We start from the raw sequence: 15,830 nt of genomic DNA, 5'->3' as shown, positions 1-15,830 counted from the left end.
AAGATATATAACAAATTTAGGCGAGATTATGAGAACCCCGGAGAGAATAAGTATTCAACAAATCCATAATATGCACTAGCTAAGTCTACCTAGATGCGATAGTTGCTTTTATAGCTATCCAACGACGAATTTTGTACGCTAGCCGCTTTAGCTTGTCCCTTCAACAATTTGTAAGTATTTTTATGGTTTATTCTACTCAGTCTACTTTTATCAATTTGTAACTAACAAAGTAAGTTTGTGTCGTGTTTTTGTAGCACGAAGCCGTGAAAGCGCGCTACTTGGAGGAAAAGGGGGAAGGATTCATGTTTGATGAAAGCTATCACTTCATGGTATCCAAAGTTTCGGAGTACGTCCCGGACTTTATGGTAGGTGAATCAGACTCGAATTCCTCGGAGGAAGATTGATAGTTTTAAGAGTTTTTGGGTATATTTTGTGGGTAGATCTTTATGTAAACCCTCACGAGACTATGATTCGTCCACTAGGGTCACCTAGGAATGCAAAGGCTTGATGCACACGCTAAGTGCATCCGTGATTCTATGAAAGGAGTAGATTTTGAAATAAATGAAAGTATGAATGATTTTTTTTTTCTTACGAAAAGGTAACAATCGGTTTATATATGACGCTAATAAATCCGATTATGATAATCAGATTTTACCTATACATACTTAACCGATTCTTGATGCCCTTCTTGAATGCTAAAACACCATAATCGGTTTACGGATGCATGAACATAAACCGATTATGGGTAGTGTTTTCGGGAAAAAAAAATCAAAATTTTTCAGTTGTTTAATGTTTTAAAGATCGATTTACATTAGTTGACCTTTAATGTTTTAAAGATCGATTTACATTAGTTGACCTCGTATCTAATACGGTTAATTAACATCTAGAATGACTAATTAATACTCCATGATAACATTGGTAGAAAAAGAATATTTGGTTAAAGGGTTTTGAAAAATTACTTCGTAATAACTTTTTTTTTTTGTCTTTCAATAACAGGCCCTAAATAAATTCCATAGGCTCTGAACTAGGCAGGATTTACAAGCGAAAATGTATATTCTCAAATGTGAATAAAGGTCTAAATCATACCTCGACGTCCAAATTTTAGCACATAGACGGAGATGCCGGAGGATATCACGAGACACAGATAGCACCAGAGAGACGGAGAGAATCTTTCCGCGCGAAAAACAAGAACAGATCGAGAGAGAGAAAGCTGGAAGCATATGTCTTCGTCGAATGAGTAGAAAACTGCAACCACCTTCTCTTCTTTCTCTAGCGATTGAGTCTGGTATTCGTAATATCTCTCGTATCCCCGATCTTTCTCCTCTTCCTGATCATGTCGTCTTTGACCTCTTCCAGGTACTATCTCCCTCTCAGTGTTTTGATTTTAATTTAAGACTAGTAGAATTCACGTTTTTAACTGTTAATCTTAATATTTCTTAATATTAGGGTTTAATTTAATCAGTTTGTAATTGAATTAAAATCTTCGTTTCCTTCGTTTTTAGACTGGTAAACCTTGAGTAAAATCCATTTGGTTTGGATTTGTATCTATAGAATGGAAAGTTCGTATAAACCTGGTTTTTAATGGGAATACCTGTGTTAATATTTTCCTTTTACTTATGCTAATTTTACCTTTCAACAGGAACTTGATAAAAGATAGGACTATGTATCAGTTCCTTTTCTGCTTAGGGCGCCCTTCTACTTAATCTCTTTCATGTTTGGAGAGATATTTTGATCTTAGACTGGATCCTCTTTTGCCTCAGCTAAACTTTCCTATTAGCTAATACACGTTTTACTTTCATAACAGAAAAACATTAGTAACGCCAAGTGAGGGCTAAATTACTAATGTAAGTTGTGACCTAATTGGAACCGACAATGCGAATTGGGAGAACTTACAGTGAAATTGGAAGAAGTTCTTGCTTAGGAACACCATTTTGTAATGGACAGGAATCACTGTAGTCGCATAAGAGAGCATCCTATTATCTGGTGAATTAATAGTTTCTTAAAGCTTATTAGAAGAAGAAAATTTGATATTTGATGATTTATGTTATATACTAATCCTATATAGACTGAAACTAAATAATCAGTGGTCTTGGAAAATATGGAGGTGAGATAGTAAGGATAGTGAGATCTTGAGTTTGAAACTAAATAATCAGGGCTCTTTGTGATGTAGCTAAAACTTTGAGGCTTCACACTTATAAATGCCTTCTACACTTTCCTGCCCTGCTGATTTTGTTTCATAGTAAACGGAACAATTGACATGTCTTTAACCTATCTGAAAGATTTAAACACTGGCCCTTGTTTATTCTTACTCAATGATAGGGAACAGTGAGAGAAGGAAAGCTGAATGACAAGATTCTGAAAGTGTTTATAGCTACTGACAACAAAGAAGTTTTAACCTACATTCAAAAGCTTGGTATTAAGCGTGTCGTTCTTCCAGTTCTCCCAACTAGTAAGTCATCACAAATTATTAGTTTCTACAATAAGTGTGTTTTATCTTTGGAATCAGCTGTATGATATGAAATTATGCTTTTGACAGGATGTTCTGGAAAGTTTGAGTTTTAGTGTTGTTGGCATTCGAAGAGCTGTCTGATAATTTTATAATTCAAAAGGGTTGCTTGCCGGTGGTTTTTGCAATTCTTGTTTCGCTTTTGGCTTGGTTTTTACTTTGTGTCTAGACAAAATGTCAGATTCTGCTGTGCCAGATAATGAAGTTGATGTGGTAATTGCTGTGCTTGGAGCAGACATTTCATCCTTTTTGGAGGAATGGAGGGCATTCTTTTCACGTTTCCATTTGATCATTGTCAAAGATCCTGATCTGAAGGATGACCTAAAAATACCTAATGGCTTTGACCATGTTGTTTACACAAAATCTGATATGGACAGAGTTCTGGGCTCCAATCCCACTAAAATCAAATTTTCAGGCTACTTGTGCCGTTACTTTGGTTACTTAATGTCTCGTAAAAGGTATATTATATCAATTGATGATGACTGCTTTCCTGCACGGGATGATAAAGGCTTGTTGGTGGATGCTGTGGCCCAACATGTTACTAATCTCACTACACCAGCGACACCCTTCTTTTTCAACACTCTTTACGACCCCTATCGCGAAGGTGCAGATTTTGTCCGTGGGTATCCTTTCAGCCTTCGTAGTGGGGTGGAATGTGCCTTATCTTGTGGTCTATGGCTAAACTTAGCAGATTACGATACACCGACACAAGCCGTAAAGCCAAATCTAAAGAATACTCGATATGTTGATGCTGTTATGACTGTGCCTTTAAGAACTATGATGCCAATGAGTGGGATTAATGTCGCCTTTGATCGTGCTTTATTGGGTCCTGCTTTATTCCCAGGTCTGCAGTTGGCTGGAGAAGGAAAACTTAGGTGGGAGACAATGGAGGATATATGGTGCGGAATGTGCGCAAAGGTGGTGTGTGATCACTTAGGGCTTGGTGTGAAGACTGGCCTGCCTTATGTGTGGAGAAAGGGTGGTGGAAATGATGCTATAAAAAGCTTGAAGAAAGACTGGGAAGGAGTGAGATTGATGGAGGAGGTAGTCCCATTCTTTCAGTCAGTGAGATTGTCAAAGTCTGCAGTAACGTCAGAGGATTGTGTAATCGAGATTGCAGGAATTGTAAAGCAACAACTGGGCCCGTCAAACCCTATATTTGCTGGTGCTGCTGACGCATTGTTGGAGTGGGTTCAACTCTGGAGGACTGCTGGATCTGTGTCATCTTGATTATATGGAGCAAGTTAGAAATCCTGTCTCTTTATTATCTGTTGCTACTATGTCCCTTGTTTGCCTAAAGTGTTCTCTGTTCTATTTTCTGGAACATGATCAAGGAAAACAAGTAAAAAGACTATAACTCTACTCAAGTAGTCTTCTTATTCTGGTTTTTGAACCTGCTCTTAATTGGTTTTGATTTTTAATTGAACACAACTGATAGTGTGAATTCGGCTTTTGAAGAGAGCAGGAATAAAATTCTAGTTCATGTGTTGGCTATTCCATTATTCTTGCTTATGTGTATCTTGTCAACCTGGGTATGGTCTCTATTAGAATGACTACCCTCTGCCAGTTTATGCTTGTAAGATCCTCTAGAACAGTTGATGGCTTATTTTGCGTACTGTTTGTTGCCTTCAGTGACCCGGAGGCTTAAACTAGAAGTGAAAATAATAACAGTGGGATTTGTTCTCGGACTGGATTAGGGGTGTAAATTCGGGCAGGCCGGGCCGCCCGACCCAAAAACTAAGACAGGCCGGGCAGGCCAGGCTTAATATTTGTGAGTCCGTAAACAAATTCAGGCCGGGCACAAGTAGATAATTTGCTACCCAAAGCCCGCTTTTTATACGGGCAGGCCAGATCGGGCCGGACAGGCCACTATTTTTTTTATTTTTTTTTTTAAGTTTAAATTTTCAAATGAACGGTATTAAATACAATATCATTTCCTTTCCAACATCGCATATCGTAAGTGATAGTATTAGTTTATATTTAAATTACACTGACAAATTTTTAATTTTAGCCTATAATAAATAATTAATTAGAGTACAATAAACTTTCTAATAAGAAAATATATTACCATTAATGTTTTGAAAAGGTTAATTATAAGTAAAAAAACAATTATATATTTTATTTTTCTTGACACAAAATTGACAATTATAAAATTGTAACTTTTAAGTCTTTTTAAGAGGATATTAAATGATTAATGGCACATAGAAGGCTTTCAGGCCGGACACCAGACCGGGTATCAGGCCGGACGTCATAATTAATCGCAAAAACCCAAGACCGCCCAATAAATTAATCCAGGCCAGGCCGGGTGGTCCATGACGGGCCATAACAGGCTTTGGGCTACTTCGGGTACAGGCGGGCTCGGGCGGATACAGGCAGACCTAGTATTTTCGGGTATTATTTACACCCCTAGACTGGATCGTCTGTTTTGGACAAAAAAAAAATGTCAACACGAGAGGAAAACATGCAAGTGAACGACTTCATAATTATCGAGTATGACTCGGGTGCTGATCAGGTTCTCCTCATCTCTCCACCCTCTCTGGCAGGACGTGAGACCACGAAGATCGAGTATGACTCGGTCCATTCAAACACTACAACTTCATAATCATCATTTATCGCCGTACTCTAGTAGAAAATTACTTACAACACCCTTTAAACTAATCCACCAAACTCCGTTTTATTTCCTGCGAATCTTGTCTCAAGGGGTATGTTTTTGTTCTCATCGAAATCAAATTCAAGCCTAGGAGTTGTTCTTTTTCTTTGTACATACACTTAAGCTAGTAGATACAAATTAACAATGTCTGAAACTATCATCAACGATGAAGATGTGGACGTCGTTATTGCAGCTCTTCGTTCAGATATGTCCTCTTTCATGGAACAATGGAGACCATTCTTTTCGAGATTTCATCTGATTATTGTCAAAGATCCAGACCTTGGAGCTGATCTCCAGATACCAGATGGTTTTAATTATAATGTCTACACAGAAACTGAGATCGACCAGGTTCTTGCATCCACACCAGTTAAACACATCAATTTCTCAGGTTATTTCTGCCGCTACTTCGGCTACTTGATGTCTCGCAAGAAGTACATCATCTCCATCGACGATGATTGCTTTCCCATAAAAGATGATAAAACTGGTATTTTGATAGACGCAGTGGGTCAACATATCACAAATCTTAAAACTCCTGCAACTCCCACGTTTTTCAACACACTTTATGATCCTTACTGTGATGGTGCTGATTTCGTTCGTGGGTATCCTTTTAGTCTACGAGAAGGTGTGAAATGCGTTTTATCTTGTGGTCTCTGGCTAAATTTAGCAGACTTAGACGCACCAACACAAGCACTGGTACCAGATAAGAGAAACACTCGGTATGTTGATGCAGTACTGACAGTACCTAAAAGTAGCTTAATGCCAATGAGTGGTATTAATGTGGCATTTGATCGTGAGATGATAGGACCAGCTTTGGTTCCTGGATTGAGATTAGCTAGCGAAGGAAAAGTAAGATGGGAGACAATGGAAGATATTTGGTGCGGACTATGTGCTAAAGTAGTCACTGATCATCTAAATCTGGGTGTCAAGAGTGGATTACCTTATGTATGGAGAAACCAAAGTGGTAATGCTGTTGAAAGTTTGAAGAAAGAATGGCAAGGAATGAAGTTGATGGAAGAATTGGTCCCATTTTTTCAGGCAGTGAAATTGTCTGCAACTACTACGGAGGATTGTGTCGTTCAAGTGGCTAATATGGTGAAGGAGAATTTGGGTTCATCTCACGAGTCTATTGGTCTTGCGGCCGCTGCCATGGTTGAATGGGTTAGCCTCTGGAAGGCTGTTCAATCTTGATCCTTTCATTTTCTCTCTGTCTAGAGATATTATACTTGGGCATTTTTTGTATCAGTTTTGTGCTTTAATCTTTGTCTATTTTGTATGTTTATTACAATAAGATCTCAGGAGAGACGAGTCGGTAAACAGGTAAGCAAATAATATATTGCCTGTTCTTGCTTTCATATCGAGAATTTACCCTTTCAATAAACTCTATTCTGATCCTTCTACAGAAACTATGAAATGTAACAAAAGCGTATTTCATTGAGGTTCTTATAGCTTCTTGTGGTTCTAGTCTACTACAGAAATGCCAAAAAAAAAAAAATCGTCCATTCCGCAAACTTTTGCACTGGACTAACGGGGGTTAGTCAGTTGGGATTAGTAGAGACTTTTTATGCAAGAGATTTTGGGTGATTCTCTGTGAGTTTAGAGATTTTGGGATACTCTCTGAATGATTTTCAAGGAATTATAGTGATTCATTGAGACAATAAAACATATATGAATTTCGGCTTACACACATGAGACAAATAATTTAGTATTTATTTATTTTACAAAATGAATATATGAATATTTCACTGAAAATGTATTCGTCCGTGCATGGCTAACAAAAAGTAACCATTTTTCCAATAAAATCAAAACGAGACGAACAAAAGGGGTTTGAATCTCTAGTAAACTTATTGGGTTTTGGAAGACAACAAAATTTTTGTTCTTCATTTTTTATGAATTTAAATGTAGCTTATTTGGTTATTGTTTTTAATATCTTGATATTTAATCCTTAAAGAAAAGAGAAAGAAGAAAGTCTCTCAAAATATTACGTACTTAGGAGAGATTTTTTTTATCCATTTACGGTATGTTTTGTAATAGAAATCTCTACAGGTCTCTCAAAACCATAAATCATTGATTTCAAATTCCAAATCCAATAACAGAGAATTATGAAGAATTTTAGAAAGTCACGATCCAATAACAGATATTGTTTGAGATTTTAAAGAACTCTCTATTAACTAACAAGAGATTTTAGAAGTCTCTAAAACTCTTTCAATATCTCCACAAATCTCAATTGACTAACCCCATGTAAATGAATGTCTCTGGAAACTGGTGTGATGATGGAAGTTTCTTCACGCAACTTTGAAAAAAATTGGTTTCTGTAATGAATGGTATATCGTTACACAAAATGTCTTTCCACTATATAATCACATGTAATTATATGGATTTCCTCGTAATGTAATTTTTTCTTAGAAAGGCTTAAAACAAAATGATCATATGGATTTCCTGGTAATATATTTTCTTCTTATAAAGACTTAAGACAAGATGATCCTTTATCTACTTGCCTTTACATAGTGTGCATGGAGGAGTCTCTCTCCATAGCTCATGGGGGCCTAGCCCTTTCAGATTTGAAGTTATGTGGTTCATGGAGAATGGTTTTCTTCAATTGTTGGAGGATTGCTGGCAATCTAAAATGTTTTGCAGGTAGCCCAAGTACTATTTTTTAGTTGAAGCTAAAAACACCTAAGGAGAAGTTAAAGGTATGGAACAAAGAAGTTTTTGACCATACTAATATTAAACTTAACTTGATCTTGACTGAAATCTAAATATTGGATAGTTCTGCTGAAGACAACATCTTCTCTGAAGAAACTCTTGAGGAGAAATCAAAGTACAAAGTTGAATTTGGGAGGTGTCTAAGATGGAGGAAGTTTCTTGGAAGATGAAATATCACATTAAATGGCTTCAAAAAGTTAATATAAATACTTCTTTTTTCATAAAAAATGCATCCCCAAGAAGGAAGTTCAATAGGATTAGGCAACTCTACATTGATGGGGAGTTGGTTACTAGCAGAACCAAATTACTAGAGAACATTGTCAACTATTATAAAACTTTATCCACTGAAGAAGAAATTATCAAACCTGAACTTGAAGGCATTATTTCTAGTTCTGTGGAATCTGACATTCTTGATGCTGACTTTTCTGAAGCATATATATTGCAGGCTGTCAAAGATCTAAGCAATGATAAGCCACGGGGCCCTGATAGATTCCCCATCAAGTTCTTCCTGAAATGTTGAGATTTCGTTAAAACTGACATTTTAAAAACCGTTGTTGAATTTTTTTTCTGCAGGTCGCATTGATGCCAAGCATAACTCAATTTTCATCCTGTCGGTTCCAAAAAAAGATCATATTGAGACCATCAAAGACTGCATGCCTATACGTGTTTCCACAAGTGCTTACACAAGATCATTACAAAAGTTCTATCCACAAGACTCAAGCTAGTCATGGGTAAACTCATATCTCCCGTGCAGTGTGCCTATATTAAAGGAAGGAAGGTTATTGATGACACTCTAATTACTTTTGAGTTGGTAGATTCCAGGCTCAAATCAGGTAATGCTGGTATTGTTTGCAAAATTGATCTTGAGAAAGATTTTGACAGAATAAATTGGAAGTATTTGGAGTTTTTACTCACTCAGATGCGTTTTAACTGGAAGTGGTATAAATGGCCGAGGTTCCGCTGCTCTACTTCCTCTGTTTCCGTTCTTAAAAATGACTCTTTTTTTGCTTACTTCAGTAGTACCAGAGATGTGAGTCTAGGTTGTCCATTCTCAAAATTATTGTTCAATATTGCTACCGAAGGCTTTTCAAGATACATGGATAAGAAAACTCATTTGAATCTTTTTAGTGGTTTTTCTGTCTTACCCTCTAGTGTTATTGTGATTCATTGATGCTTGTCGTAAGTGCAACAAAATACTCAAGATATTTCCTATTAATTAACTAATATTATAGTGGTAGTAAGGATAGTTCTCACAAAAATCCGTGTAACTGATAGGTTATTTGGATCAACAAAACAAGAATAAATACTAAAGAAGGGGGGTTATTTGATTAAAGTAAATGAAAAGATAATGAGAAAGGAAAATATGATCAAGGAATACTTCGCTGTTACCAAGCATTAACTGAGTTAATATACTTATCTATCTTTCGTCAGAAACATTCATCACCAATCATAGTGAAAAAGCGGGGATCTAACAACCACACCCAATATTTCGCTTAGAAATTTGTATGGACAAACTCTAATATACTTTTAAGAGAATCAACTAGACAGTCAGACTCAATCTTAATAAAAAGTATATCAAAGAGTTATATCTCAATTTCTCTATTCAATACTTACTCAAGCAAATAGAAGTCTGCGAGTCTAATTGAATACAAGAGAAATCACTTGAAAGGTATCAAAGACCAATTTTCAAGGATCAATCAATTTCAATCAACAACCAAAAGTTGGATTTCCCAATTGATCGATTAAACGCACAACCTGTGATATTTCAATTATATAACAAAATATAATGCGAAAAAAAAAATAACACAGACACCAGAAGTTTTGTTAACGAGAAAACCGCAAATACAGAAAAACCCCGGGACCTAGTCTAGATTGAACAAATACTGTATTAAGCCGCTATAGACACTAGCCTACTACAAACTAACTTCGGTCTGGACTGTATTTGAACCCCAACCAATCTCACACTGGTCCAAGGTATAGTTGCGCTCCTTATGTCTCTAATCCCAGCAGGATACTACGCAATTGATTCCCTTAGCTGATCTCACCCACAACTAAGAGTTGCTACGACCCAAAGTCGAAGACTTTAATAAAAAAATTTGTATCACTCAAAAAATTCTACAAGAATAGATAAATCTGTCTCCCACAGAAATACCTACAAGTTTTGTTCCGTCTTTTGATAAATCAAGGTGAACAAGAACCAATTGATATACCGGACTTATACTCCCGAAGAATAACCTAGAAATATCAATCACCTCACAATAATCTTAATCGACTAGCGAAACAAGATATTGTGGAATCACAAACGATGAGAGGAAGATGTTTGTGACTACTTTTCTATCTTGCCTATCGGAGAAATTAATCTCAAGCCAATCCTTATGATTGTACTCAAATATGTTAGAAACAGCAAGATCAGATCATGCAACTATATAGAAGATAGTTGAGTCTGGATTCACAATCCCAATGAAGTCTTTAAGTCGTTAACCTATAGGGTCTCGATGGAAACCTAAGGTTAAAGGAGAATCGACTCTAGCTTACAACTAGTATCACATATGAGGTGTAGGGATTAGGTTTCCCAGTTGTTAAAGTTTTCCTTTATATAATCTTCAAATCAGGGTTTGCAATCTAAGTTACCTTGGTAACAAAGCATTCAATATTCACCGTTAGATGAAAACCTTATTAGATTCAAGCTAATATCTTTCAACCGTTAGATCGAACTTAGCTTGTTATACACACATGAAATGTAACTTCATTTAGGTTTGAGTAACCGTACCTAAACGTGTACAATTCGTTGGTTCAACGGTAGTTAACCATAGGTTATCCATATGAGCACTTTCATATCAACCTTATTCTTCTTTACACTAACTAGTTCAAATGACTCAAATGAACTAGTTAGAGAGTTGTTCAATTGCTTAGATCTCATAGAAGTATACATGACACAACCGAAACAAAAACAGTTTTGATTCACTCGAATCGATTCATGAACATTATAGCCACGGTTTGCAAAGATTGCATTCCTTAATATATAAATGTCTTAGTTCACGAATTAAACTGTTTTTAGAAAATAACCTACTTAAGTACGCATACTGGTACGCGGACTTAAGTACTCGGATTAAGTTTGTTTTCAGTTCACAAACTCCAACAGAATTTCACGGGATGTGAACTTCTGGTAGTGCGCGTACTGGTACGCGGACTTTAGTTCCGGTTATCCTGAGCAGCAAAATACGCATTTCTGTTCAAGGATATTGGAATTACACACATATGAGTTGTCTCACAATGTTTATATCCAACTATGGTTATGTATTCTAAACTCTCATTTCAATCATTGAAACATTCTTAGAGGACGTTATATAGTTGTTGTTCACAAACTATTTTTCGTCAAAGAGATTTTCAAGTAATTGAAACTAATATGACTTTCGTCACTAGTAAAGATGAACTTGGCCAAAGCGAAAACTTACCAACACATATTTCGAGAAATAGATAAGAGAGATAAACTCAGCTCGAAATAGTACATATGTATAATCATTGTCTATATAGCAATACGACTTTTGTCTCAAGATAGGAGATAAAGTAGACTTTTGAGTGATAGATAAGTTCAAGTATCCACATACCTTTTTTTCGATGAAGTTCAACCAGTTCCTTGAGTAGTTCTTCGTCTTTGCATGATGAACACCGTGGAGTCTAGAGCTCAGCTACACTTTCTATCCTAGTCCGAGACTTAGCTATTAGTAGACTAGAAATCAAGACTTAGCTATTAGTAGACTTATAGCTATTAGTAAACTTGACAAACAAGCTTGAGATAGAAACACTTGAGAGGTCAACCGAACAATGCTCTAACAATCTCCCCCTTTGTCAATTTTAGTGACAAAACTATCAGTACATATGAAATACAAAATAAATAAACTTTGCAGCTTCTCTTCCACAAGCATGATCTTCTTGGTTCTTCAACATTACTCGAAATATTCGTCACTTCCAAGCACTCCAATATTCAATGCAGCATCATCGTTGTTGAAGATCCATAGCCATAACAATGAGAAAATAAAAGCTCTTGATCATTGTTACATAGTGTCATAGTATTACTACACAGCATCAAAGTTCAATTGCATCACAACTTCGGCAACAATACTATGGTGATATGCATTACTCCCCCTTAGTCAATACTTCATCTCACATGAAAACCACTCCCGCTTACATAATGATCCGAAAACCATATGTATTTGTAGTGCGAACTACACATTAATTCTCCCTCTTTTTGTCAATAAAATTGGCAAAGGTACGAAAACTAGTGGGATCCTCATGAAATTTCCATAGAGACACTTCATGACCAAAAGAAAGTACATATCAAATTTTTTAGATGCAATCATATAACCGAAGCTAAATGCTTCCATCAAGGAGTTTATAAAGATACAAGATAACCCCTATGATATTCCACATCTGCACTGCCCACAAAGATTTGGTAATTAAGCACAAGTTCAATTAAGAACTCTCCCCCATAAAATGTCCTTCTCGAGAGAACAACAAGAGCGACCTTACTTTCACAAGAAAAGAAGGATTTCTTTGGACATTAACAAATCACATAAGAGTATGAATTTGTATCCAAAAACTCAATTAAATTAACCACAAGAGAACCCACGATTAATTTAACCGGAAATGCTCAACATAAGAGAACTTATGGAGCTGCACAGTATTTACATAAAAATTATGGATCAGGGAAGATCAATACTGCGGAATAAACAAAGATTCATTCTATTTCTCATCACCATTTGCACAATGACATATAATAGACTTAATCTTTGTAAACAAAAGCTCTTCCTATCTTCCATCAATATTTTCATAATGACATAATAGGCTTATCTTTTGTTTGTCAAAAGTTCATTCAATCTTTTATCAATACTTGCATATCGATATATGAAAGACTTAACTTTTGACCATGTATGGGACAATCATAGTTCACGTACACAAACACACATATCTCATAACATGTTGCAATATATGAAACCATAAAGATTATTACTGCAAAAACGATCTTTTCCGTTAAAAGGTAGAATCAATATTTTTCGCCCGGATTTACACCAATAATAGGTACCAAAGGCGTATAAAAAGATTTTCGAAGAAGAATGTACAAAGTCATTAGAGACCAAGCATCATAGTTCACATAAGATGATTGTAAACATTCAAGAATCCCATAACAATGCTTACTACTGCCCATTCTTGAAATTCCTTCTTTGTGATTCACCAACAACATTCTGGTAAAAGCTACAATTGAGCTTAGAAGAGTAGTACTCCAATAATCCAAGTGCCCAAGTCCAAGAGAAGTAGAACAAGTGCGACGAAATAGAGAAAAACACTCATAAACAAGAGACAGGACAAAGACCAAAATGAAATCATCCAAATTCAATAATTCTCATCTCCAATTTGAAGAGAATTCAAAGAGGAAGATAATGAAAAAAGAATGAGGTCATTCCAAGTTCGGACGAAGAAATTACGGCCAAAACAAGTTTACCGAGTATCGACATCTACTGGCAAGTATGCATACGGGTTTGCAAACAAATTTTCATGACCTGGAGCAATATGCAAACGAGTATGCGTACTAAAACCCCTGGATTTTGATTTTAAATGATGGTATGCATACATGGTAGGTGTACAATGAAGTCCAAACATCCCGAACTACTATTTTCAAACATAAACATTTAAGAATCTTAAACACTGATCAAGTTAGGTAGAAATGAACGATTATCAAGGTACATGGATCATTATAAGTACTCTAAGCAAATAAAAGAACAAATATTGCTCAAGTTTATACACATACCTTTTTAGAAGAATCCAATCGAATTCTACATCCTTACTAAACATAATCTGTATACCCCAAATTCTCGTGCTTCTCTCACCGTATACATAGCAGGGCATTCCTCGGTGAGGATGCACTTACAACACACTCAAGTTGTGTTGAGGTGAACAATGTCTTTCTCACCACAAGTGACTTTTGGATTATCATGAAAGAGATCGTTTTATAATCTTTCACATCCAAATCCATCTTTCCAAAGAACTTATTAAGTTCCAACATCATGGATATTGCTTTCTCCATAGTCATGGAATTTTCTGGTAGATCATTCCTTTTCACACTCAAGACATCATTGAATCTCTTTGGTATCCACTTCTGAGTGCGTTTAGGAACAACCAGAACCTTCTTCCCGTTACTCTCTTCAAGATTTCTCGAAAGAGAACTAGATTGACTATTCTTTTGCAAGTTAGTCTTCCTCCAATTGGGAGCATCGGATCTTGTCTTCTTCTTTACGAAGTTATCCTTTTGATAACCATTACGATTATGAAAAGGCTTCGTATGACGTTTATAGGCAAATCTAAGTTTATCACATCAATGATTCCTTTGCCTAAAGGTTGGACAGTTACAACCTGTAGTGTTAAGGGGATTAGCCTTAACATATGATCTTGGTTTCACAACTTCTTGTGATGCTCAAACAAGAACATCATGAAGTTTCTCATTCCTTATACGGAAACGACATCTCCTCTCCAGGTGACCTTTATTTCCGCAATAGTGGCAAACATAAGGAATGTTCTTACCTCGATCCGTGTGTGCTGACTTTGGAGGTTGATATATTTTTCTCTTTTGATCCTTAACTGTCGGTGAAGGTATTTCACTTTTTCCATCAGTGGAAACCTTTTGTTGAGAAGAATCACTATCCTTGACAAATTTTACCTCTTTGCTAGTACTTGGAGCATTTATTCCCTTATAGCCCAATCCATGTGTATCACGATGATTTTTACTTGCTCCTAGCATAATGGTTAATTTGCTTGAACTAGTATTGAACTTTTTCAAGTCATCTTCCAACATCTTGATTTTATCAAGAGCAGCAGCTAAATCATCCTCAAGGCGTTTTTCTCGAGCGAGATACGCGCCTTCTCTGTCATCTAAACTTATTTGCTGGGAATTAATCCTTGCTTCAATTTATGCAAGTTTCTATTCTAAAAATAATTATTTTTGATAAACAGGATCACATTCAAGTGACTTTCTACTCAGGTTTTCCTCGGTATCTTTGAGGATCGATTCGTAAGAGCGATTCCAACCATAAAGACCTCCGTAAATCCTTTTCAATTTCTTGTTTTCTCGACAAAGAGGAGTCAGAAGAGGTGTGACATGAGAAGTTTTAATCTTCTTCATTATTAATGAATCCAAAAACTTAACATACTCTGAGACTTCCTCATCAACATCTCTATTAATATCTGAATCACCTACATCAGAAAGTTCATCCAACTGTTCTTCTAGGCGTGTTTCCCAATCAACATTTTCTACATTCAGAGAATGTCTAGATATTGACTTAGATGTGACAGTTCTCTCAGGTGAATTCAAGCTTTGAAAATCATCTCGTAATTTCTGACCTGGTACGTTATTAGAGATAGACTCGTCCATAATAATCAGATTGCTACAAACACAGACTTATGAGGTCTTAAATGTGTTTGCCTGCTCTGATACCAATTGAAAAGGCGGGGGTATAACAACCACACCCAATATTTCGCTTAGCAATCTGTATGAACAAACTCCAATATACTTTTAAGATAATCAACTAGACAGTCAGACTCAATCTTAACAAAAAGTATATCAAAGAGTTATATCTCGATTTCTCAATACAATACTTACTCAAGCAAATAGAAATTTGCGAGTCAAATTGAATACAAGAGAAATCACTTGAACGGTACCAAAAACCAATGTTCAAGGATCAATCAATTTTAATCAACAACCAAAGGTTGGATTTCCTAATTGATCGATTTAACGCACAACCTGTGATATTTCAATTATATAACAAAATATAATGCGGAAAAGAAATAACACAAACACCCGAAGTTTTGTTATCGAGGAAACTGCAAATGCATAAAAACCCCGGGACCTAGTCCAGATTGAACATACACTGTATTAAGCCGCAACAGAGACTAGCCTACTACAAACTAACTTCGGTCTGG

General features: G+C 36.1%; 4 protein-coding genes across 4 annotated transcripts; all 4 read left to right on the top strand.

The window, feature by feature from the left end:
- The first annotated feature begins 1,101 nt into the window (after positions 1-1,101).
- On the top strand, positions 1,102-2,869 carry LOC113334813. Its single transcript, XM_026581028.1, has 3 exons — positions 1,102-1,356; positions 2,320-2,449; positions 2,537-2,869. The coding sequence occupies exons 1-3, from the start codon at positions 1,234-1,236 to the stop codon at positions 2,560-2,562; spliced, it is 279 nt and encodes a 92-aa protein (XP_026436813.1). The 5' UTR covers positions 1,102-1,233; the 3' UTR covers positions 2,563-2,869.
- Positions 2,620-4,005, top strand: LOC113334812 (probable UDP-arabinopyranose mutase 5). Its single transcript, XM_026581027.1, has one exon. It carries the CDS (start codon positions 2,681-2,683, stop codon positions 3,734-3,736), a length of 1,056 nt encoding a protein of 351 aa, XP_026436812.1. The 5' UTR covers positions 2,620-2,680; the 3' UTR covers positions 3,737-4,005.
- A 1,149-nt stretch (positions 4,006-5,154) lies between these two features.
- On the top strand, positions 5,155-6,559 carry LOC113334713 (probable UDP-arabinopyranose mutase 5). The gene has a single exon (XM_026580903.1). The coding sequence runs from the start codon at positions 5,301-5,303 to the stop codon at positions 6,342-6,344; it is 1,044 nt and encodes a 347-aa protein (XP_026436688.1). The 5' UTR covers positions 5,155-5,300; the 3' UTR covers positions 6,345-6,559.
- Positions 6,560-8,586: 2,027 nt separating this feature from the next.
- LOC113334544 lies at positions 8,587-9,030 on the top strand. Its single transcript, XM_026580776.1, has one exon. The coding sequence runs from the start codon at positions 8,587-8,589 to the stop codon at positions 9,028-9,030; it is 444 nt and encodes a 147-aa protein (XP_026436561.1).
- Positions 9,031-15,830: the final 6,800 nt, after the last annotated feature.

This window comes from Papaver somniferum, unplaced genomic scaffold, assembly GCF_003573695.1.
Source record: "Papaver somniferum cultivar HN1 unplaced genomic scaffold, ASM357369v1 unplaced-scaffold_137, whole genome shotgun sequence".
NCBI classification, from domain to species: Eukaryota; Viridiplantae; Streptophyta; class Magnoliopsida; order Ranunculales; family Papaveraceae; genus Papaver; species Papaver somniferum.
The sequence above is the reverse complement of the archived record's forward strand: the minus strand, read 5'-3'. Positions and strand labels throughout refer to the sequence as shown.

What these genes read in the sequence shown, in the direction of transcription:
- LOC113334813 (XM_026581028.1), top strand. Translation starts at nt 1,234, where the DNA reads ATGAGTAGAAAACTGCAACCACCTTCTCTTCTTTCTCTAGCGATTGAG. An exon ending in TCGTCTTTGACCTCTTCCAG is followed by an intron (nt 1,357 to 2,319) that starts GTACTATCTCCC and finishes ACTCAATGATAG; the next exon opens with GGAACAGTGAGAGAAGGAAA. An exon ending in TCTTCCAGTTCTCCCAACTA is followed by an intron (nt 2,450 to 2,536) that starts GTAAGTCATCAC and finishes TGCTTTTGACAG; the next exon opens with GATGTTCTGGAAAGTTTGAG.
- LOC113334544 (XM_026580776.1), top strand. Translation starts at nt 8,587, where the DNA reads ATGGGTAAACTCATATCTCCCGTGCAGTGTGCCTATATTAAAGGAAGG.
- LOC113334713 (XM_026580903.1), top strand. Translation starts at nt 5,301, where the DNA reads ATGTCTGAAACTATCATCAACGATGAAGATGTGGACGTCGTTATTGCA.
- LOC113334812 (XM_026581027.1), top strand. Translation starts at nt 2,681, where the DNA reads ATGTCAGATTCTGCTGTGCCAGATAATGAAGTTGATGTGGTAATTGCT.